At 42.5% G+C, this 25,487-nt stretch overlaps 1 protein-coding gene across 2 annotated transcripts in view; it reads right to left on the bottom strand.

Moving 5' to 3' along the window:
* VPS13A (vacuolar protein sorting 13 homolog A) overlaps positions 1–25,487 on the bottom strand; it is a 4,910,496-nt gene that overhangs the window by 1,515,055 nt on the left and 3,369,954 nt on the right. For both annotated transcript variants that reach the window (XM_044060868.1, XM_044060869.1), the window contains exon 44: positions 21,855–22,116. In XM_044060868.1, the coding sequence (XP_043916803.1) occupies positions 21,855–22,116 (262 nt within the window). The remainder of the gene's footprint in view (positions 1–21,854; positions 22,117–25,487) is intronic.

Below are 25,487 nucleotides of genomic sequence, written 5' to 3'. Positions count from 1 at the left end.
TCCATGCAAAATAGCCCTGGCATAACCTGCTCTGGCCCTGGAAATAACACCCAACTTGTAATTTTCAAAGAAAGTATGAACCATGGACCAAGTAGTATCTTTGAGGATAGACCTGGTATCCAGATTCTTGAAAAAGGCACCAGTGGAGCCAACTGCCCTAGCAGACTGTGCCTTTACAGACGAGGAATGGGAGAGACATTTGACATGAAAAGAACAGAAGGTTATGGCTTTAGAAATGCAGGAAGTGATGGTATGTTTAGAAACTGCCAAACCTAATGTCCTAGGATGAAAACAAAAAGTCAAAAAGTTGCTCAGATTTGCAAATAACTTTAATTTTGTCTAAATATCAGAGCTGTCTATGTACATCCAAGTTGTGAAGAACCTTCTCACTGGCAGACTGTGGAGAAAGAAAAAAAAAGGAAGATGAATAAGGGACAATTCATTGACCACCTTGGGCATGAAAGACAGATTAGTACAAAGAAGCATCCTCTCTCTATGAAAAACTGAAAAAAGGAGGAACAGCCATGAGAACCTGATGTTCAGACACTGTTTTGGCTAAATTAAGAGCCAAAAGATAAACAGACTTCCAATTACAATGTTGCAAGGAAGGTGAAAAAGGAGTCTGGGAAAAATTTTCAAACACAAAATTAAGGTCCCAAGAAGGTGGAATGGACTTCCTGAAAGGCCTGACATAAAGGACGCCTTTAAGGAACTGCTTGACCTCAAACTTAGAGGCCAGAGGAAGATTCAAGGTCAAACAAGCAGAAATTGTTGATAGGTGAGCTTTAACTGAAAAATATGCCAACCCAACATGGAGTAGATCACACAAATAAGAGAGAAAAAGATGTTACGTACTCACTATAACATTCCATCTGAGTTGTTGCTCTTCATTTGTCTTCAACCTGTGGGTACTTGGATCTGGGACGGATCTGACTCGGCCGCATTTTCAGCATCTGATCTGAGCTCCAAGCTCCTCCCCTACCCATAATGCCCTTGTCTCCCTCCTCTTTGTAGTTTTTGTCCTATTTATCTTCCTACTTTTCTATCTCCTCTTATAATTTTTCCATCTTTCTAACTTAGCGCTCATGCGTCAGTTGTTTGTTTATTAAAAAAAAAAAAAAAAAAAAATTCCCACTTTTCCTTCCTAGCCTAGTGTGTGTGTGTGTGTGTGTGTGTGTGTGTGTGTGTGTGTGTGTGTGTCTCTCTCTGCATCTATATGGTGGAGACACCCAAACCGGGTTTCAGGATGGCCATAAGGTTAGCCCAGCTGATGGCCACACTCTCTGCATGGTTTGTTGAGGGGTGGCTCAACTCGATTCTTCCAGTTCAATCTGCGCTGGGTTCAATCACCATGCATTGATAACAGGAGGAATGAACTCATTCTGAAGGGCCTTCTCCCTCCACTTCTGGCAGAGGCCCCTGCTGCTTCAGCTGCCTCTTCTGCTTCTTCCACCCCGGCTTATGGGACTAAACCTCCTATTAAAAGGACTGGGGACAGGAAGAAACCTAAAAACAAGGACAGAGACAGACTGAGGAAGTGCTCTCCTGACCACTCTGCCTCAGCAAAGCCCTTAGCTAAATCCTGCCTGGTTGCCACCTCGGGTTCCTCCCCAGCTCCGATTCCTTTCTTTTTCCACGTAGTCTGAGGTGTCTCAGGTCTGCTCCCTGCCATCAGCTTCTTCTCACCAGCTTTCTAGACCGGCATCAGTGGCTTCCTCTTCCAGGTCCACCTGCAGCCTCTCTGAAGCTGAGGTGGAAAAGATGATGCAGAGATTTATACGCATTATGACCAACTAGCCTGGAGGTGTGGATATCCTTAATGAATATGGACACGTCTCCGCCTTTAGTGTTTCAGTTCAGGTTAGGTGGCAGAAAGGCGTTGTATGAATTATAGCCTGGTAATGCAGGGATGCTCTCTGGAGCCTTGAACCAGGTCTCTGCACTGCACAGATGTTGATATTCTCCAGTTTAAGGAGTGCCTCGAGTGAGTGCATTTTGACGTTTAGACTTCTAGCTCTGAGTAGCATTACCCTCACATTTTGCTTGCTTGTACCTGTTACGGTGGTGAATTTGTCATTTGAACCTTGCTTAAAAAAGGCACTATGGGAGTGGCAAGAGCCTTAACCAGTATCTTGAATCCCAAAGGCGACAGGTGCAGGCCATCTCTGGCAAAGCATCGTGGTCTGTCGATCATGTCATCCCAGGCAGACAGGTACTGGATCCCCTTAAAATTACACCAGAAGCTTAGCCAATTGTTCAAGTCAATCATTTTGTCCTTGTACTGTGGTATCATTCTGGGTGATGGCAGGAAGCTACTCAGGGCTAGGGTCATACCTGCCTGGGCTACAAGATTGGACAGCTCCTCCATGTCTCTTTTCATGTAGTCCAGGGAGGTACATCTCAGGTCATTCACAACAACATGGACAATAACAGAGTCATATCTGTACTTGTTGTGGAATGACCTGAGTGCGTATGTTATGTGGCAGATCCTGGCACCCGACAGGCAGCTGACAGTAACTTTCTCCTTGTTTAGCCTGGTGAGTGGAACATCAGTGTGCCTGACTATAGAGTCACCTATGACTACAGTGTTGGGTACATTGTTATGCCTTATGGGCTGTGGTTGAGTGGCACACTGAGTTTGTGGGCTATGTGTCATTTGGGTTGTGTTGGGGTGGAGGTTGCTTGCATTTCTGCTTTGTAGGTCCCTGTTGCTTGGGCAGATTTTTATTGAGAGCCACCGCAAATGTAGGTGTGTGTTTTGTGTTTCTATGTGTGTGTTTTGGTGGTGTAGGTTTTGAGGGGCTATGTGGTGAGTGCGGTGTGGCACAAGTGTTTACCTTCTCCTCTTGACTGTCTAGTCCAGTCTTGGGTGAAGAGAGCTTTGCTTCCAGTTTGGCTAGATAAGTGCATCTCTCACAGGTTGTAGTGTTGGGTGGTAGGAGGAGAGGGTTGGCTGTGTACATGAGGCAGTTGTTGCATTGCCCCAAAATGCCCAGATTTATTAGGTAGACAGGAGAAAACACTGGGAGCTGACCCTTAGACATGTCGGGATGGTTGCTTATTTATTAACTACTAAAAACGGTTTTCCTCTAGACAAGTATGGAAAGTTGAGTGCTGTAGTAATTTGTAGCTTATTTAGTGCTTACAATGAGTTCTGAACAAGTGCTTAGCTCAAAGAAACAGATTTGATTGCTAAAACGAAAAAAAACTAGCTAGTTTTAAGGGAAAATTTGAAGAGCACACTTTATGGCGGCGGGAATGGTTTAACTCTAGCTGAGCTGCAATGCATAAAGTGTTTTTTTTTTTTTTTTAAGATAAGCTACCTAGTGCTTACCACTCCCACTGATAAGCTAGAAGGCTTCCCTCCAACACAGAAAGGCTTGGGGGCTCAGAAACTTACAAACAGTCCAGGATGCAGCATATCTGTACCTGGACTAGACTACTTACAGGAAAGGCAGTAAACAAGCCTGGCTCTGACTCTATGCCTTCTCAGAGCCCTTTAAGGCATCCTTTACTAATGCCCCGTACAGTGGTTCCACCCTCTTTAGAAAGTCAGTACGCGACACTCTAGTCCAGAGCGAGAAAGATGGGAAGACTCCATCTGACGTCAGAATTCACTTCTTGACCCCTCAATGAAACTTTTCAAGGAATCAGCGAGGGGCAAAGAAGATGTGGTTCAGGAAGTCTCAAAGCTATTCCCAGGATGCTCAGGACTTGCCTTCCCCCAGAGGCAGAGGGGGATTTGACAGATGCTGCCCCTGACGCAGCGGGGGTCTGAGGAATCAGGGGTCTCGAGATTCTTTCTTGGACAGACCTGCGCAGCAGCCCTGAAGGGCTGCCAGTCTCTGGAGGCAGTCGGGGCCAGATTTTGCTACACACAACGGCCTGGGAGTCCATCACAGATGACTGTTGGGTGATGCAGATCATGTCCAGAGGATATTCAATCCAATTCATTCACCCCCCCCCCCCCGGACACCTCCTGGACATTCCACCCATGCAAAGGGAGGAAGCAGCACTAGAAATTGCCAAGCTGCTAGAAAAGCGAGTCATCCAGCTCGTCCCCCCAGACCAGTCTAGATTAAGCATCTATTCCAGATTCTTTTAGTGCCAAAGAAGATGGGGGACTTAAGACCCATTCTGGATCTTTCCACCTTAAATGTGTCGGTTGCCAAGACAAAATTCCGGATGGTCACACTCCAATCTATCCTGCCCTTCCCGCAGGAGAACGACTGGATATGCTCGGTCGACCTTCAGGATGCGTACATCAAAATGGACATACCTTCTTGGGGCTTCCTCCGCTTCACGCTGAGGGCTAATCATTACCAGTTTAAAGTGTCACCCTTTGGTCTCACCACAGCCCCCAGGGTGTTTACCAAAGTGATGGCAGTGGTAGCGGCTCACCTGCGGCTGCAGGGCTTCCAGGTCTTTCCTTACCTGGATTGGCTCCTTTCTGCCCCCACCAGGCATTGACTTTGCCAAGCCAGGGATTCCCTTCTCCAAACAGGCCACCAGTTGGGCATAACCATAAATCTCAACAAATCCCTACTGACCCCGGTTCATGCTCTGGATTTCATTGGAGCTCAGATGGGCACTATTCAGACCAGGGTATTTCTAACCTCAGACAGACTCCAGTCCCTAAAACAACATGTTTTATGTATCCTTCAAGCTCAATCGCCGATAGCAAAATTGGTCTTACGGGTGTTGGGGTCCATGGCAACCATGATCACCCTCGTGCCCGATTGGACATGAGGGTACTTCCATGGACCCTTGCAATTCAGTGGTCCCTGCTAGACCTCCCAATATCCCATCCTATTTGCATATGGATGGCACAGTGGTGCAGCGGTAGTGCTGTCACCTCACAGCAAGAAGTTCTCCGGTTCAATTCTCGGCTGGGGTATCTTCTGTGCAGAGTCTACGTCCTCCCTGCATTCGTGTGGGTTTCCTCCGGGTGCTATGGTTTCCTCCCACATTACAAAGACATGCATCTGGAGAGTTTCGCCCCAGGCTTCCGTAGAAAATTGGCTTCGTTCCAAGTTGGACTTTCCCAGTTAACAAACGTTAAATAAAATAAAACAAAAATAAATAAATATCTTGGACATGCAGGGATTCTCTTCTATGGTGAATTCGATCCCCAGATTTTCTTCAGGGTTGCCCCTTTACTCTTCCTGCTCCTTTGATCATGGTAACCACGGATGCTTCCCTACACGGTTGGGAAGGCATTGCTTGGGAAGGACAGTCCAAGGCATGTGGCCTCCCCATGATGTACGATTGCATATCAGTGCCCTGGAGATGAGGGCAGTGCTGCTAGCGTTGCAAGATATCCATGCCCATCTTCCTTTCGGGACAACTGCCATCCAGACAGACAATAGGTCTGTAGTCTGGTACATCAACAAGTGGGGGGAACCAGGTGTTTTCCCCTGTGTCGTGAAGCCATGAGAGTGTGGTAGTGGGCAATCGCCACCAGCCATTTTCCGGTGGCAACACACATTCCTGGGAGGTACAACATTCTAGTGGATAGGCTAATCAGGTCTATCCTGACACCTTATGAATCCTTCAGTAGAGAAACAGATCTTTCTAATGTGGAGTCAGCCTTGCTGCAATCTCTTCGTCTCTCCTCCCAACGCGAAGTGCAGTGAGTTTTTCACTCTGAACCCCCATAGGGGGAAGCCCCCCGAGATGCTTTGGTTCATGCTTGGCCCTCCAGTCTTCTGTATGCTTATCCGCCTCTCTCTCTGATCCCGAAATTCCTCCAGAAATCTTGCAGGCTGGGGAGCTCCGTCATCCTCATTGTCTCATTCTGGCCTTGCCCAGTCTTGTTCCTTTCTCTGTGGTCTCACGTAATGTGGCCCCCCCTGGGCATTAGATCCGGTTCTGGATCTCATCCCATCCATCAGGGATTTCTCACCCAGATTTGGTCAGTCTGAAGCTCACCGCTTGCCTGCTTCAGTTCCCATGATAGTCAGGACTCCTGGGTTATCTTCACCGGTCAAAAAGACATTAGTTGCAGCTCATAAATCTTCTACCACGAAGGTTTATTTCAGCAAGTGGAAGCGTTTCTTTATTTGGGCATCTCAGCATGATCTAGATCCCTTTACTGCTCCAATTCCGGTGGTTCTAGAATTTTTGGCAAGCATTTTTCATCAAGACACCAGTTCTTCTACGGTCAAGGTCCAATTGGCAGCTACATTTAACTTTCATGTAGGCGACAACATGGCTTCTCTAGCTTCTTCTAAGTCTGCAAAGCCTTTTTGAAGGGTACTATTTTGCTTGGGCCACCAGTTAGGGACCCAATGCCTCCTAGGGATTTTACACTGGTCCTGCAACCTCTTGTCTCTTCCCCTTTTGAACCTGCAGCTTCGGTGGATCTACAGTTCTTGTCATGGAAAAACGTCTTTCCTCATTGCCATTACATCAGCCAAAAGGGTTTCGGAACTTCAGGCGTTATCGGTATCTTTCATAAGGACAGTGTGTCTTTGCGCACTAACCCCGGTTTCCTTTGGCTTTGGAATCAAACATTAATCAGGTAATTAATCTCCCTGTTTTCTTTCTGTATTTTCAGAATAAGGGAGAATACAAATTGCACTTTTTGGATGTTCACAGACAGTTAAGTTTTTACTTGCATAGGACAAAATCATTCCATAAAGTCTGATCAACTCTGTTTCCTATTCTAAGCCCTTTTTACGGAAACCTGTATCGAAGGTCACCACTGCTCGTTGGATTTCTCAGTGTATTACTGTGGCATATTCAGCTAGAGGTTTAGTCCCACCAGATCATATTAAGGTGAATTCGACTAGATCTATGGCTACTTCAGCTGCTTTCTGGTCCAGAGTTTCACTGGATGACGTTTGCTCCGCAGCCACTTGGGCATCTTCGCATACTTTCATTTTGTACTACAAGTTGGACATTCTATCTAGGAACAGGGCATCCTTTGGCTCTGCTGTGCTCCGGAATATCCCTCAATGAGGGCCTCCCAGGTGTTTGGTAGCCAGGGACTCTGTCCCACATGTTGAAGATCAAATGAAGACAAGAACTTCAGAGGAAGAAGTTATGTACTCACCATAATGTTCCATCTGAGTTGTTGCTCTTCATTTGTCTTCAACCATACCTTCCTCCTTCCCCCTGCCTTACGTGGGCTGTGTGGTGGTTTTGCCAGAAGAGATATAGTCACCATGATGGCATACCTGAAGAGCAAATGAAGACAGCAACTTCAGATCCAGAGGTACCCCTACTGACAGAGAATCCTTATGGCAACAGGCACCCAACAGAAAATCTTTTCAATTTGGACATATATGATTTTTTTGGTAGTGGGTCTCCTGCAGAACCTGAAGCACATCCTCAGAAAAGAGGTGCCTAAAAGGGATCAATACTTTGTCATCTACAGTGTCACTTGAAGAGTGGGCAAGGAAGGATGGAAAAGAGACTCATATGTCTTGTACAACAATATCCACCTGGTGAGGTAACTTGTGGTGACTGCCCCTGGCCAAGTGAGAAAGGAGGAGGAGGAGTGAATGCTGTCTGAGCCAAAAGGGAGTCACTAGCAACATTTTGTGAGAGTCCTGCCTGATCTTGTGCAGAACTCGTAGTAACAAAGAAAAGGAGGAAACATACAGAAACATTTCCTTCCAAGGAAAACACAGGCTGCCCACTTTCCAAGTCAGAGGACTTGGCACTCTCGAACAGAATAGAGGAAGTTGTCTCTTCAGAAGGGAGGCAAAAAGATCTACCTAAGGAATACCCCACTGGTAGATGATGTCCAGGAACACATCCCTGTGAAGCATCCATTTGTGAGCTTTTGTTCTGGAACTGTTCAAAGAGTCTGCAATGAGATTGTGCTCTGAGAAAACGTAAACTGCCCAAAGAGTCACTAGATACTAAATGGCTAGCTCCCAGATCTGAAGACCTAGTCTGCAAAGAAGATAGGACCTTGTGCCCCCCCCCTTGCTTGTTGACATACCACATCACTGTGGTATTGTATGTGAAAATCTTGAGGGGCCCAGGATGAAAGAGGGAATGAAAAGCTTGCAGAGCCAGGAACAGAGTCCTCAGCTCTTTTATGTTGATATGGTCTGACCTCTGATGAGCACGTCAGAGACCCTGGACCTTTAAGGGGCCACAAGAGGACCCCACCTACTGTCTGGGGCATCCATGAAAAGGCCTGGACTGAGAGAAAATTGACAAAACCACCACTGAAGCTCGAGAAAGAACAGGAGCAGGAAATTTCAGGGGGTGGTGATGTTGAGGCCACACCAATAAGAGGTACCACTGAAATTCCTCATATGGAGTCTGGCGAGAGGAAGCATGAGAATGGTGGAAGCCATAAATCCCAGGACCCTGAGAAATTCTCTGGCCTTTACAGAGGACAGACGAAGAAAAGACTGGAAAAAGGCTATCAGAGACAGAGCCTTGGGGGCAGGAAAAGACACCCACACTGGAACTGTCCGAAGCCTGCATCAGAAGAAAACATGACCCTGGGAAGGCATCAGAACTGATTTCTGGATGTTTATGGTGAACTCCAGACTGTGTAAAAGGCAAGGGGTAAACTGAAGATCTGTAGCAGACTCCTGGGAGAAGGAGCTTGAATAAGCAGATCGTCTAGACAGGGAAACATCTGTATTCCTGAAGCCTGCAAAAAGCAATGACAGGAGCGAGGTATTTGAATACCCCTGAAGCAGTAGAGAGGCCAAAGGTCAAAGCAGAGAACTGAAAATGCAAGAAAAAGACAGAGAAACATAAAAGTTTCCTGAAGACAGGATGAAAAGAGATGTGAAGGTATGCATCCTTGAGATCCAGAGACATCAAAAAGGCCTGAGGAAGCAGAAGAGGAAGCAATGTCTGAAGGGATAACATCTAAAAAGAAAGGATCTTGAAAAAGGTGTTGAGCAAGGAAAGATGCAGAACTGGTCTCCATGTACTCTCTTTTTGTGCAGCCAAAAATACTTTGGAGCAAAACCCCTTCTCCCCTGGGTGGAAGGAACAGGCTGAATGGTGCCCTGATGCAAAGGGGACTGCAGAACTTCTAGGAAATGAAGAAGCTGTTCCTGAGGAAGTTGAGGAATGCTTGAAAAGATAGTATACAACTTCCAAACTATGAAATATCCCTGATGGATAATGGGCAGAATCCAAGAATCTGAGGTGATGTGATACCAATGTGGAAGAGACCGGGAGAGATGGAGAGACAAGGGGACCAGTGTGTATGTGTGTGTGTGTGTGTGTGTGTGGGGGGACTTAGCAGAAGGAACATGCCTAAAACACTTCTTACCTTTAGGAGGGGGTGAGTTTGTCTAAAAAACAAAGAGACTTGGAAGGACAGTCCCTCTGAAACTTGGGAATAGGGTAAACGAAAATATGCTTCAGCTCCTGCAAGGCCTTGTCCTTATTCTAGAGGGACCTGAATAATTCAGCAGCAGCAGTCCCAAAAGACATTTGTTATCCAGGAGAGCATCCAAAAGTTTGGCCTTGATGTCATCAGGCAAAGCCTGAAGATGCAGCCAAGAATAATGCCTCATATGACTGAACCAAAGGCAGCAGTCCTGGAAGAGGCATAAACTGTGTCACAGCTACATTTGACTGCATGTCAAGCACCTTGAGAAGTGGAGCCTAACAGGGAAACGACAGAAGCCTTCCCCTCAGAGTCAGGGAGGTCAAAAACCACCTTAGAAACCTGGGACAGGAGGGCCAAAACATATCTGGCCATAAGGGTCTGGTAGTTAATGGTCTTAAAGAACAAGGTGGCAGCAGTGTAAACCTTCTTGCCCAACCTTTCCATGGCCCTACTAACCTTATCAGAAGGAAGCAGCTTGGTAGAGGGCACTAACTTGAAGAGCTTGTCAGAAGAAACTGACATTACTGAAGGGTCAAGCAGAAGGGCACTTATAAAAAAATTTGCAATCCTCAGGCATCTTGTAAAACCTATTAGGATTCTTTGGTGCAGGAGGCCAAAGTCAGCGGTTACAGAAGCTGCAAAAAAGGGTATTCAAATGGGCAGCCAAAACAGGAGAAATATCGGATGGTTTAGGAGACTCCATCTGTAGGATAACATATTACCTTTTTTGAATAGCAGAGACCTGGGAGCAAGCCAACTTAAAATAGTCCATCATGCAGACCAATAGTATCCCCAAAGGGCAACTCTTCCAAAGTGGCGTCTGGACTTAAGGAATCCTCTTCCTCTGAGCCATAGTCCAAAGGAGAAAGAATTTGGGAAGAATAGGTCAAGCCCCCCACCCCACCCCACCCCCCAAGTCCAAATCCTCATCTGAGGAGTTGGACTGGGGGAAGCAGGAACAGACACCCCTTGAGGAGGCTTTAAGGCCATCAAAGCATTAAATAAACATGAAATCAAATCATGCCATTCATGATGGGGGATCCTTTACAAAAGGGAAAATATGCTCTGTCTTCTGTTTCTTTTTCTGTGGGACATCCGCTTGAAAAACCCTCAGAGGGCCAGATCCCTGAAGTGACTTTATAATGGTGGTAGGAATTTCCTCCTTCACTAAAACCTGAGGATTCCCCCCCTCAGTCCCTTAGATATTATCAGCCGAGGCTCTCCCTCAAGGTCAGGTACAGACATCTGAAAAGCCACTGAGGACATTCGAGAATATGTAAACATGCCAAGCTCCTACGAGGTCAAGGCAGTGGAATCTAAAGTTCTGGACTGTCTTCAGGGATTTCACTAGCTTCTTGAGAGATGTCCAAGGCAGGCTAGACAGCAGTCGGATCAGGCCTGACATTTTTTGTCTTCTTTTTGGCAGACAGCTGGCCCTCATGACTAGAGTATTCTGCTAACGCACCCTGAGCCAACAGCTTAAGACATTAGTTCCCAGGTGTATGGACAAAGAGTAGAGGCGAATACATAACAGTCTTAGGCACAAACACCTGGCAGACAGAACACTGTGTATGAACGTGGGAAGCACCCAAACAAAAAAGAAACTGGTGGTTATGGTCTTTATGGAGAATCTGCCTCCCACACTGACATTTTCTCTTTCTGGATGACATGAACACCATACCAAACAAGAATAAAAAGGAAGCAAAGAAAGCCAATGGGGTAATTTTCTGAAAAAATTGCTTGGCAACCAGCATAGCATAAGGGCATTTAAACCAACAGATGATAATGGTGTTCGGAGTGGTGGCAAAAAAGTTCTGAGTGTTTGCATCTATATGTCACCTTTATGCCTTACGTCTTGTATAGGGAGCATATGTGTAACGTACTGCACCTATAAAAGCTGAAAGCTGGAACAGACATTTTAGTTCTTCATAGACATTTGGATAAAATGGAGAAACAGTGAGCCTTTTCCCAGCATGAAACAAATGTTCAAATGAAAAACAGGATACTAAATAGGAGGTCTAACATGTAAGATACTCTTGGAAAGCCAACATAAAAAAAGAGTTAATTACTGAATGATGATCAGAAATTGAAGCCAAATAACCATTAATCATATGATAATGGAGTCCAGACTCAAATATTTGGGACCAGTAATGGAGGATCAAATGATTAGGAGCTGAAAGGAAGAATGTATGTCTTTGTCCAATGCCCATACAGGAAAAAGAATTATACACAAACAGGTTTTCAGAGGAGGGCCACTCAGAACTTTAGAAAAAAAGAGAGTAAACCGAAAATTCACCCTGTCCCTTTTAGGGCCAATAGGTGGTGATTTTAGTGTCTGCTTGAACCAGACACCCTTGGGAACACAGGTTGAACTTGGCTAGGCTTGCAAGGGTCCTGAGGACGTTAGCCTAGTAACCTCCTATGATCCTGGGTGGGTTTTTGTCTGATGAGTCAGACAGCTACAATCTAAAAGATCACAAGCAAACAAAATGTTTTTCCAGTACACAGAAATGCAGCAGGATGAATCAAGTTTTCCCTGACCAGAAGGGATCTTTGAGAATAAATCTGGACTTTTGAAGTCTGGCTTCCTAGACGAACATTGTTATGATCTAAGACAGAGGAAAAGCATAAAAAAAGACCAGAAAGACATTTTTAGATCATTTCATCCCTAGCATAGTTTGACATTACCCTTTCTAAAGGTTCTATATTATAACCTTGAATCACTAAATGATTAAAAGAAAGCACTAAATCCTGAACACACAGAACAGTGACTTTCCCAAAGGAAAAAAAATCACTGGGCCGTTTTTGGGACTTTGCCATTTCCTCCACTGTGGTGCGATCTCGGAGTTGGTATATTTAAGTAGGGGAGTGAGGGGTACAGCCCCTCACAATGAGGAGTGTGAGGGTGAAGCCCTCCACTTTATTTTGTTTTGATATTTTTTTTTTTGTGCCGCGGTGATTTTTTTCCCTGGGGAAAAAAATCACTGTTCCGTGCGTTCAGGATTTAGTGCTTTCGATTTTACGGAGTCGATTAAAGAGCATTTGCTCTTTTAATCGTTCGAGGTTATAAGACAGACCTTTTCTACAGGACAGATCAATGTAAAGAAACTGGGACACTTGCATTTCATTGAAGATGCAAAAAAATTACACACTAGCTTGACTCAGATATGGAAAATTCTCCTGGTTAATGAGGACAATTTATAGGACATTCTGAAGGGGCAGCTGAGTATGTCTGCTAAGAAAATGGCCTTCCTAGGAATGTGAATGATAATTAAAATGATGTGAGACTCAATGGCCTACAGCCAGACTCACACCACTTCGCAACAAAGTGTGCATTCTACGTAATGGAGTTGCCTCTTGTATGTTGTCACTCTCAACAGCCATGTTGTCTGGAGACAGCTACGATCCCTGAAGCAGGGAGATCAAGAAGGCCAGCAGCACCACAAGAACTGCCCTAGTCTCTAAGATTTTCATAGGAATGTGAGACTCTTCAGGAAATCTAGCTCCCTGAATTGCCTGTCTATTGCTGTGTTCCCCAAACCCACCCCACAGAAAATGAATCCCTGTGAACTGATGCCCAAGAAGTCTGTAACTGAAAAGGTCTTCTCACCTGCAGGTAAATGGAATCCAAATACCACTAAGAAGGACACAGTGGGTCAAATTCCAACATCAATGGACAAGAACATGCATGGGGTACAAAGAAATATAAAGCAGATAAAAAGCTTAAGAATTTGAAACAAGTCCTTGTTGGAAATCCAAATGAGTGAACAGATGCCACTACCCATGACAGAGAAAGTTAGATTTCTAGGTCACGATAGTTTAATTATAAAAAGCCCTTACAAAATAAATGAAAAAGATTAGATTATGCTTCAGAAGTAGAAGACAATTTGTGAGGATAACTGTGCTTATTAGAGAATTAAAACAATTTGAGCAGAGAGTTCCTGTTGTCTAACAGATCCATATTAAAAACACAGCAATAAGCCAGTCTTCTAGGTAGAGGAAAAGCTTGGTTTTGTGCTGTTTCTGGTAAACTGCTACTATGAACATGCATTTGGTGAATACAGTTGAGGCACAGGTGAGACCAAAAGGTAAACTTGTCAACTAATGACTGGTTCTGACCTAGATGCAGTGAAACCTTCTGCCTCTTGCAAGCAAGATGCTGAGATAGTCATCATAGAGCTCTAGACAGCATGATCAGTGTCCTACTAACATACAAGGAAATACCATGTATTTTTTTTTAATTTACAATGGGCCTGAAGTCTTTGGTTTCTTTGGCACCAAAATATGATTCTTTCTGTAAGACACTTAACACCTTTTTCTTTGTGGCTTGTTTAAGGAGGTGTGGAAAGTCTGGCAGTTAGTGCAGAGGATTAAGGTTCTGAGGTGTTAACAAGCTTATTCCTGTAGTCAGAGGTACAACATTTGATTCCTTCCATCTCCATTCACCTGCTGTGTGACTTCGAGCAAGTAACTTGACCAGACAGTGTTCCTGGGTTGCCCCTGAAAAGGTCTGGGTTGTGAAGGGGTAACAAAAGGGATGGCATACCCTCTGGATAGGGTTTCCCTGATTCACTTGTCCTTGGCTGCCTATTTTCAAAATCTCAAGTGAAGGAGAGTGTGATCTGCAGCAGCCTCCATCATGGATGAGGGCTAAGGACAGCTGCTGTCCACTCATGAGCCGAGTGCAACTTGAGGAAGAATGTCATAAGATCTTAGTCCATGTCCATAATCATGATGGAAATTAACTTGGGGATTGTCTTTTCTCAGCACTCCTCTGCTGTTGCTTATGTTCTTGTTGTGTGCCTTGCTGGAACCACATCTGGCACTGACTACTCTATGTTCTACTAAAAGAATTCTGAGGAATGTGCAACTGCTCATTCACAGCAGCATAGGACAGGTGCTGTTGAACCTGTATGCCAAAGAGGTGGGACCCAAAAAGGGCAATTCAAGAAAGGTCACCCTAGTGCCCTCATTAAAAATCACTCTGGTACAAAGAGGAATTCTAACACATAGAGTAAAGCCATATCCTGCAGCCGTATAAGCGTCATATGACACACTGCACAGAACATGAGCAATGACGTCATTACTCATACTAGAAGAGGTTGCAGACTGGGTCATTAAATTCCTTTTAAGCAAACTATCTGGCAACCTCTCTAATTCCTAGTGTGTTCCATCAACTAGATCCCTCTAGATATGCTTCAATATGAGCGAAACAGATCAACACCCACAAGAGCAATGTGGCAGAAGGAAACATTCTTTCCAAATCTATCTGCTGCAAGGAAATCCCCTATCTGAAGAATGGGTAAACAAGCTCAAAGGAGTTACAGCATTTCTCAGAGATGATGGAGCAATAACAATGTCTAGTTTGAGAATCTCTGCCAAGAATGAAAACTCCTGGCCTGGAGATTGGGAGGAAGATGTAGCCCAGTTTATTGGGCAATGGGTCTATCATGTTTCTTTATTCTTCTACACAACCTTTTTTAAAATCTTCCCCTAGAAGGTCAAAGTTCAACAGCTCCTCTATGTGTACTTATTCAGCCTACTCATTCCACAAGAGCAGGAGCTAGAAAAACTCCAGGCAGGTCAAGAGTCCTACAGCTCATTTGTTCCTGCCTGGGCATACCCAATCAGACAATCCATTCCACTGCGAGAACTGGGTGGTAGGGAGTGGACCAGCTTGCTGATCCAATAAGGCCAACTTACCTTCCCCTGACAGAGCACTCCCCCTTGTGGCAGATCTGAAGAGCTCTACTAAAACTGCAGTACAAGGGAAAATCTGCCTCTGCTGTAAATTCCACCACAGCTTACTGTGTGACTTGCAAATGGCAAAGTGGACTTGCTAAGCTTGAGCTCAATGGAGAGAAAACCTAGCGCTCTCACTAGGTGTTACCCATGTGGCAAAAAGAGAGCTTCCTCCCTCCACTGAAGATTGGCAAGCTGGCATCAGCTGCTCATACCCCATCCCCTCCAGCTTCTGGAGGCATCTGAGATGTTATTCATACATGGATCACCTGCAACACATCTATGACTTTATCCACCTCTGTCATGGAACACTCTTTCCTAAGAAACCTTAGTGGCAAACTAATAGGTAATACCTATGAGAACTGGTAGTAAACTTGCATACCTTCAACAATCTTCTTTGAGAAGAGTACATGGCATCTGCTGACCAACTACCCATATTTTCTAACAATGGAAGGTATTTGCCATACTATGGGTTTTTGGGCAAGGGAGAATAGTTGGCCCCTTCTGCCCTGTTCAGATCATTTACCAAATGCTTTAGCAAGAGCTTTCCTTGTTCACTTGGCAAGGGATTTAGAGTCAGATGAGTAAAGGTCCCTTCTGGCAGATGACCTTGAAGGAGAAGTACTGTATATGGAAAACATGAAGGAACCCTGATCCTGTGACTGTGGCTGAGAAAGTGCCCTTACTAGGTGCAGCAGCAGTCACAAACACAAGACCCCAAAATCAAGGAAATCAACATTGGAAGAGGAGGTACGGACCACATCATGCAATGTAAGGGTCCAAAGCACCATAACCGGTAAAACCAGTCAGAGGAACTGTTGCAAAAGGGTTGAAACCGGTAGCAAACTGACACTAAAGTTATATAAACTGATGCCGGTATTCACACAGTGGCTTCAGCACAAACATTGTAATGGTCAGTGCTGGCCGAAAAAATACAGATGCCAGAGATAATGGAATTTATGGAAAGAGTAGCCCCCCAGGTGAAAAACATGCTTAACTCCCCTGATCAAGGGGGTTGGGGGAGGTGCATCAGGCAGTCTCTTGCAGTCAATTACAGGTAGAAATGACAAGTGTGGAAATGTTGATATAGCCTGTACTCTGCTAGCTGAGCATGAAAATGTGTGCTAACTAACACTACAGCAGGAAACTTTACAGATGCCAAAGAATCAGACACGGACTCTAATTACCCACGTTTTGGTGGGAAGGCAGAACTTCCAGCCTAATTACCTGACAACCACCAATCCTCATCATAGGCAAGTGACTAACCCCCCCCCCCAACACACACACACACACACACACACACACACACACACACACACACACAGATGTGACAGTCAACTAAAAGGGTTAGTTATTTAGGCAGCCATCAGAGGTTGTTGCCCACCATTTGAAGCCAGTGTTCTCAGGGTGGTCGCTAGTCTCTATCAGAATTTCTCCTGGACTGTGCACCCCTGAAGACAAGTGAGCTAAGCACTGCCATTTACCTCCTCCCACCCACCCACCCCACCAGCTTGAAAAGGTGCCTTAGCTGCTACTCAAACTCAAGTCATCTGGCTCATACGTAGGGCTTCATCCACCTACCATAATGAATTTGGCTTTAATGGTCAATTTAGAAGCAGAACATTCTGCTACAGCTGTTGTAGGAGGCTGAGAGGAGAAAGAAACCTTTTTAGCACTGCAAGATTTTAACTTCTCAATTGTGGAAATTAGTAGGTCCCAGTTCTGAAGAGAGATTTTTCTTTTTTATGAGAGTTTGCTGTAAGCTAAATGACTCATCTGACACAGTATTGAAGTGAAAAAGCAGACAGTGGGTGTGGCCATCAGTTTAGAAGGTCTGTTCTTATTATGTACATAGTTTTGTGCGTTATTATTAAGTTAATAGGTTTTAGGGGGTACTGGGAGTGTATGTGTATTTTTGTTTGAGGGTTTTCAATAAAATAAAAGATTCTGCAAGATGTGACATAGGCTCAAATGGGGATGACAAGAAATAATCGCATAAAACATTAACTTGCCAAATGCTGCATGCATGTAACACAAAAGCTGGAACGAGACATTTAACAAAAAAGCTACTATATATAAATGGTGGAAATAATAATCCCTCAAGAATGTGATTCTTTCTATAATGTCTTTCAACATTAATGGTCTCACAGATAAATCCAAAAAAGAAAGAGTACTGAACTATATTAAAAATGTAGAGTGCAGATAGCTATGCTACAGGAGACAAACTTGGAATGAACTGGACATGTGAATTTGATAAAGAAAGGCTTTCAGGACGGTTGTTCAGCAAAATACCTCAGGCAAAGGAAGAAAGGCGTACTTATATTAATTGCAAGAGGAGCTCCAATAGCAATAGAAAAAATATAAAAGACAATAATGGCATATTTGTAGTATTAAGGGGCTACTGGTGAGGGAGAAGGATTACACTGGCATTTATTTACATTCCACCGAAAACTTCTATAATGGAGCTTAAGAAAATTCTGGGTGAAATAATCAGCTATCAGCAAGGAATAATTACGCAAAACACTTATAGCTGAGGACTACAATTTGATTTGCAAGAGTGAAGATGTGTCTGGGGGGCTCAGAAGGGAAAACATAGCAAAGGAGGGTAGAGTTTAATAGAAATTTATAAAAATATTTGGCATGGAAGATGTGAACTAGAAGTAGTACTAGGAATTAGGAGTTAATTTACATATTATTTCCCAAGATACAAAAACTGGGCTAGGCTTGACAGAATTCACATTTCACAGGAAAATGTGCATTTATAATTGAAGGTCTCGATACATACCCAGTAACTACTTCAGATCATGCGCCAATAATAATTAAGCTAAAAACACACAGTAATGAAATAAAAATGAGACACGGAGGAGCTTTCCCACCTATTTGTTGAAAAGAGAGGAATTAAAGGAATGGGCAATGGAAATTATCCAGGAGATATTAGAGAAGATAGAAATTTCATCTGAAAGAATAGTTAGGGAGTGGGATAACATTAAAGTGGAATTTAAAAATATGGTGGAAATAAAAGAAGGGGAGATATGATTAAGACGTAACAAGAATTACTTAGAAGGACTGACATCAAGTATTGCAAAATAGGGGGAATCTCACAGAAGAAGAGCAACTGCAAAATGCTAAACAAAAAAATAAGGGATTACCTCGTTAATATGCACAAGTTTAAACAGACTGCTGTTAAGCAACTGTTTTTTGTTAACTCTAAAGTGCAAAAACCTTTAGACTCAGCCAAGAGAATGTAGAAAAGGCTGTCACCAAGCTTAGGGAGCCTATAACAAGGAAGACAACAATGGATCCTGTCGAAGTATTAGAAATATGTTGAAAATTCTATGAAAGTCTGTATAAAGCATAGAAATATGGAAATCAAGCAAAGGTACAAATAGAAATGTTTAAGGGAGAATTACACATACCAAGGTTAGAAGTAGAAGAGGCTCAATTATCAGTTACAATAGGAGGAGATGAGATAAAAAATAGTGATAAATAACCAATCTACACGAAAGTCCCCAGGAATAGATGGTATTCCTGTGGAAGTCTGGAAGCTAGGAGGGGAATAACTGATAAAGATCTGGAAGGTTTTGTTTAACAGTATTTTAAGAGGAGAAGAACCAACATCCTGGAAGAAAGTGGTGGTAGCTGTAATACCTAAACAGGGGTAAAGATCCATCAGAGTAATTTCAATACCAAATCATGATTATAAAGTGTTTATGTCCATAATGGCTAAAAGAATGGCAAAGTGATGCCAAAATTGATAGATATGGATCAATGTAGTTTTGTGGAGGGGAGGCATACATTTGACAACGTTAACAGAACAGTGATGATCCAGAGGGAAGCAGAATGTAAGAAAATACCACTGTTGTTGGTAGGTCTTGATGCAGAGCAAGCATTTGACAGAGTAAGCTGGGACTTTATGAGCACAGCAATGGAAGCCTTTGCATTCCTGATAAAATTATATGGTTGATATATGAGGGATCAGAGGTGAAAATTAAAGTGGGTGGGAGTCCTCCCTGATCATCTCTGCTTGAGCAGAGGAACCAAGCAGGGGTTGTCCTCCCTCCCCTTTGTTATTTGCATTACATTTTGAATCATTGGCACAAAAATAAGGGACTCAGAAATTCAAGGATATTATTGGTATGGTAGTCAAGAAAAGCTGGCTCTATCTGCAGATGACATTTTATACCTGACAAAACCAAAAAAGAACATTACAGTGCTTTGAAACATACTGAGACAGTTTTAAACTTTTCTGGGATACAACATTAATGAAGCAAAAACAAAAGCAATAGTAGTAAGCTATGCAGCCACATACAAATTGATTCAGCAATATCCATACTTACTGGGACATGAGAAAATTAAGTATTTAGATGTATGGATTAAAAATGATACCGTTGTGGCAGCTAACGATATGTGGGAACAGACTAAACAAAATAATACAAAAGCTGGGGAAATGGAAGCTCTGTTATATGGACATCAATAGTAATATACAAGGATTAAAATGTTTTTAGTCCCTTTAGTTTTATACGGAGGTGAGGCATATTTTTGCCAACCAGAAGGAGAAGTTGTGGTTAAGTCATTAATACAGAGCTAAGAATTTTTTATGGGAGGGGAAGATGGCATGAGTCAAGTGAGATCAGCTTAATCTTCCAGCAGAACAGGGTGGACTGGGATTACCCGAGTTGATGGGGGTATTTCAGAGCAACACAGTTGAGGGTCTATATATAACACAAGCAGAAAACTATAATTCAAAATAGAAAGGTGATGATGATGAAACAGTGGGGAACCTCAACTAACAGGGAGAGACTACGATTTTGGATACATTGCAGACCTTTAAGGAGAAAAATAATAATCATGCAGAATATTACATTCATAAAGTAGTAGAAACTATTCTAAAAACTAAGCCAATATGGGAAAGAAGATTCTGCCAATAGGGATGACTGCAATTAGGGATCTAAACAACAGTCAAGGGGGGGATATACTGGAGAAAACTGTCAAAGGACCCCAAGGTATTGGCAGCAAACATCTACAGACAGAATGGGAAGATGCAAAAAACTTATTTGGACTGCAAGGTTAGAGACTGCCTTCCATATTAAGAATTGATATCAGAAGATAAACAAAGAGAAAGCATTAGGGAGGTCCTAACAAAAGACCAGCACTGGTAGAGTTTTTGGCAGAATATAGAACAAAAGCTGCCGTTAAGAAAGGAATAATTAGTATAGCAGATAAAATATTGCATAACTATAAGAATCAATCAGAGGAGGTTATGATGGACTGGGAAGAGAGATTGGATAAGCAATTCACAAAAACAATGGGATGATATATATAGGTCTCCCAAATATCCAACAAAATCTAAAGATTTAGGATCTTTGCCTGGAAGTGTTTACATAGGTATTTTTATACCCCAAGCAGGGTCCAAAGAATTTTCCTCAGGTAGACAGCAAATGTTGGAGGTGTGATGGGGAAGAAAGTGTAACTGGAAACATTTTCTGGCAGTGTAATGAGTTGGTGGACTTTAAAGATTCCCTGCAGTCTGCACTGTTGGAGATGTTGGGTGAGCAAACTGGAGTAACTAGGGAAATGGATTTTTTTTTCAGCAATGATACAGAATCATAATTACCTAGACATAGCAAAGCCTTGCTGAGTCTAATTATGGCAGCTGCTAAAAAGTAATTACTACAGAATGGAAATCAAAGTCTAAACCAACTTTACTAGAAGTAACGAAGATAGTAACAGAGATAAAACAACCGGAACTGGGATCTTTAGAAAACAGTAGGAGAGAATTACATAGGAAAAATGGGAAATGTGGGACCAATACATGCTGAGGATTAACGAGGTTTAAAATAATGCAGGATTTGAATGGGCTATGTGATGGTTTACTGACAATGACTGGATATATTAAAAGTGATGTATAATGTTTGCAGCTACAGTTGTGTTGGCACGGTTTGTAAGGTATAATGTTTGCAACTGAGATTGTGTCGTTATGGTTTATTTTCATTTATATAAATGTAAGATTATCTATATAATACATAAACGTTTAAATAAAGAGGTTTTTTGTTTAAAAAAAAGTGAAAAAGCAGACAATCCCCTTGACATTACCTGTGCCCTGAGTTTTTCATGATGTCTCTATTGTTTAAATTTGTCTAAACTTGCACAAATAGAATACCTACAAATATTGTAAGTTCATCAACACAGCGTATACAAAAACTGTGTCAGTCAATAGGTGGGACAGATGACCACATATACACTTTCATAATAAATGTTATGTTTTCAGAAGACTGTAAACCTAGGGCCAAGCCCAATGCCACTGAAAGAAGAAAAAAATCAATATAAAAACACGCAAAAGTATTTTATCACAAAAGAAAGAGATAAAAGAGAAAAGGAATACACAAATATTAACCAGTTCTCACACAACACAGAAATCATAAAGGCAAAAAAAAAAATCCAAAAATAAAGTTTGGGGCAATTTTTCTATGAAGCATAGCAAAAGGCTGGACAGTGTTGCGCCATTGTACATTATGAGAATAGGGGATGTTTTCCGGCTATCCTCAAATTAACAGATCAAGTGATCCTAATGTATGTGCCATCAGTTCTGCTGGTTACAAAATATAAGCCTCCTCTTAACAGATACAGTTTTCCATAAGCTGTGTACAACACATTAGTTTACAGTCTGCCTAAGTAACAGACCTGCGCCACAAGAAAGCCATGACACTTGGTTTCAGCAAACTAACAGAAAACTAGGGGCAGCAATGGAACTCTGCGACTGCAATACATGCGCAACTTAATTTGTACTTACTGAGTGCTATGTAAAACAGTTTACTATTCAGCATATTTGTTGCTGCCAAAGGATCACTTGTGGTCTTAGTCTGGAGATAATCCATATTAAGAACTTCTTCATTGTTTACTTCATATTTCTTCTGTGCAGAGTGGATCCCAATGACACTAAATGCATCACTTGGTGTAATGAATGCAGGAAGACTTAAGCAGTTCTTCACCACAAAAGGTGATTGGTCTTTTTTGAAATCTTCTGCTGTCTTGCTAGCAGCCTCAGCAAAAGCCTGAAAATGCACAGAAGGAATTATGTTTCTTTATATTAGCATATTAAAATATCACAGTGCTTTTCATAGTACCAGAAACATAAAATGCATATTAATCAAGAGACCCATTCAAACTAACAAAAGTAATACATCATACAACAATTTAATATTCAATGGTATCTTGAAGGTGTTTGTGGAATACATTCAAACGTCAAAGAGACAGTCAACTGCTGTCTTCCACAAACACTCAAAAGAAACAATGTACAGAGGCAGTCAGGACTTGTCAGTCTTGAAACATGGAGGCCCCAGTCAGGAATACACTTACAAGAAAGACTGGAGCGACATTAAGGACTTAAAATACAGAGCCACCACCTCCCGATTCCACAGCTGTTTATTTCTATATGATGCAACTTAGTGCTGCTGCTTTACCAACAGATTTGTCAGACAGACACACCCCTACGTACTGCTCATTGTACCTGCTGCTCCATGTTTTACTGTTCATGATGTGCTCTACTGCAAAAAATCTCTATAGTGCACTAGCATTAGCTGGCTGGTCGTGGGACTACCACTCATTTACTGTACGTCATTTAATAACGGGAAAGATTTGCATTCTGATATTTACTACTGCATACTGACTATCCTATTTGCATACTAACATGTTCTTGCTTTTCTCTTTTGGTACCTTCTGGTCAGTCTTGTTGTGCCTGAAAAATGCCCATCCGTCAGTCCATCTCTTCAATTAACCATACCTGGACATGTTTTGGTTAACATGAGACCCAATTAAAAAAAAAAACACACACATAAGAAGGAAGACTACAAATCATGGGTGGGTAACAATGCAATCTCCTTGCTTATTCACTGTTAAACATTTACACCAAAGCCTTTATGGCAAGGGCCCAAAGTTATTTTCTTGAGTGAGAGGATTTTAAGGCAGGTATAAATGTGGCACTGCTAAATGACAAAATGAGAAAAAAAACAATTAAAAAGGAAGGTACCTAGCACTTACTAAAATTTTGAGAGGATGGCCCGATTACCTTCAGAAAATTTGTGTATCAAAAATAGGAACGCAACACAACCTTAGGTGGAGATCTCTGTGCTTTTGTATTAAAAGCACACACTACCAGAATTAATCTAGCAGTTATTTTACAGGAAGCTGTGGGTAGAAAACCTTTGTAAAATTCCAAAACTGACACCACAGCCTGATGTAAATTTTAGTACAATAATCAACACAACATCAATCTGTGAATGGCAGGACTACAAAGTTAGCACTATGAACAGAGACAACAGGCAAATGTATATGTAAAGACACCTACTACACTTATCACAGTAAATTATCACAACTGCATGTCTGATGTGATAAAATATGTTAAACATATATAAACAAGCACAGTGTACCTCTGTACTACTACCACTGAAAATTTGTACCATTCAAAAGTCAGGTAGAGGTTGAGGGCCTGTAACTAATCAACACAAAAGCGCTTTCTTATGAAGGTATCAACAATAACACTAGAAGCTTTACAGCCAGAATACAGCAGTAACAAAACTCCTGGCCACCACATATAGCTTGTTGATCCCATCATTTTTCTTTTGGTTCCCCACCCCCCACAATGGCAAACTATACATTTTCACTTTATCATCATTGCTTATTCACTTCCTAATCCTGGATATTCCGCAATAATGGCAATAGATGGCTAAGGAAGGCCATCACAGAGACAGTCTCAGCTGTGATTTGTGCCCTTGACGGCATCCTTATGATAAGCTTTAAAGTTATTATGCCTAACCCCCTCCCCTGGGTGGGGGTAGAAGGACAAACCACATCTCCACAATGCCCTCCCTAGTGTAGCTGCACATTCATGAGCACAAGTAATGACAGCTACTGCCAAAAGGATTTGGGGCCAAACATCTACCCCTAGTACTGCCTCTTGTAGCACTTACCTTCCTCCAAGTGACTGTGGCACTGGATCACCCTGTGCCCCCCTCAGAATGCACACAACCTTCCTCCCCTGCCAGCTCCATAAAGTGCCTGAGCTACTAAGTGATTTCAGGTCACATGAGCCATAGCCAAGGCTTTCACCATCTACTCCAACTGCTGGTTCCTTAGTGCCACAATTCATCAGACATCAGGTCTACTGCCACTGGAAAGGCAAATTCTTAGCCACAGAGTGTAGATCCTCTGCTCCTATTTTGCTCCTAACATGTGTAACATCTGATTAAAACAAAACTAGAGGAAAGACAGAAAAGGGGGGGGGGGGCTGTTCAAAATGTTCTCTTCAGAAAATTCAAAGATCTTTGGACAAAGATAACTTCCACACTAAGACAATCCTGGAGATATGCAGGACTTTGGGGGTCCCCAGCAAGTCTGGGGGCCCTGGTTATTTCCAGTCTAAGTATTACCCTGTCAACTCCACCCCGCAAAAACAACCTTGCAGTTCATGTTGCAGAGTTTTAGGAATAGCATACACAGATTGAATTGTAGCTGCAATGTTGTTACAATCTGACAGGCCAGTGTACTACACTATGTTGGCCCATCTCACAGAGGAACAGTGACTAGCATTTATTTTTGATGATGATACATTGTAACACCCTATTTACAGGGCTGGCCTACAGTGAAATGGTGCCCCCTATTGCCTACTGTTTCACTTCACCCCCCATGACACATCATCCAGTGCCCCCCCCCCCCCCACTTTACTCTTTAGCTTTTTTGAGAAGCCATGGCTTTGTGCTTGTTCTGAAGTGTATTTTGTACAACTTATTCCTCCAGTAATGACTTGAACAAAAATTATGACCAAGGAAAGAAATTAAAAGCAAACAAATAATTTTAACAAAGTTTATACTGTTTTGTATATGGGAATGCAAATGCTTCTACTGCCATGCTCATAAAATCCCCAGCTTACTCTGTTGAATGCTTTCTCTGCATCAGGACCCACCAACAACTGGCCTAAAGCAAAGTTTGAGACCACTTTAGGCATAAAGGCAGGATTTATTCTCAAAGAAATCTTACCCTGTGAAACTCAAGGTAAGCTTGACTCACTGTAACAGCTTTTAACATTCATAATTTCCTAGCAGACATCAAAGCACTGAGTAAAACAGTCTTCCAAGTTATGAGCCTCAAATTAGCCTGATGAGCTAAACAGAGTAAGCTTCACAAATACAAAGTTCAGATCCCTGAATACCATAATAAAAATATATTTCATCTCTTCAACAATCCTGACTGTACTCCTTTCCTCAATTCTGATTTCTCATTACAATACTTTCCTCCTACTCAATCTCAACTATATCTTTCTTACCATTACCATCTTCCTAAAGAAATTCTTCTCCCCTTAGAATTTATTTATTTATTTCTTAACTTCTGACTGGGAATTATCCCATTTTCAGTGGAGGTCTGCAGAGAA

Source organism: Protopterus annectens, chromosome 2.part0 (genome assembly GCF_019279795.1).
Source record: "Protopterus annectens isolate FY-2018-M chromosome 2.part0, PAN1.0, whole genome shotgun sequence".
Classification (NCBI taxonomy): Eukaryota; Metazoa; Chordata; order Ceratodontiformes; family Protopteridae; genus Protopterus; species Protopterus annectens.
Note: the sequence above shows the minus strand (reverse complement) of the source record. Positions and strands in the feature narration are given on the sequence as shown.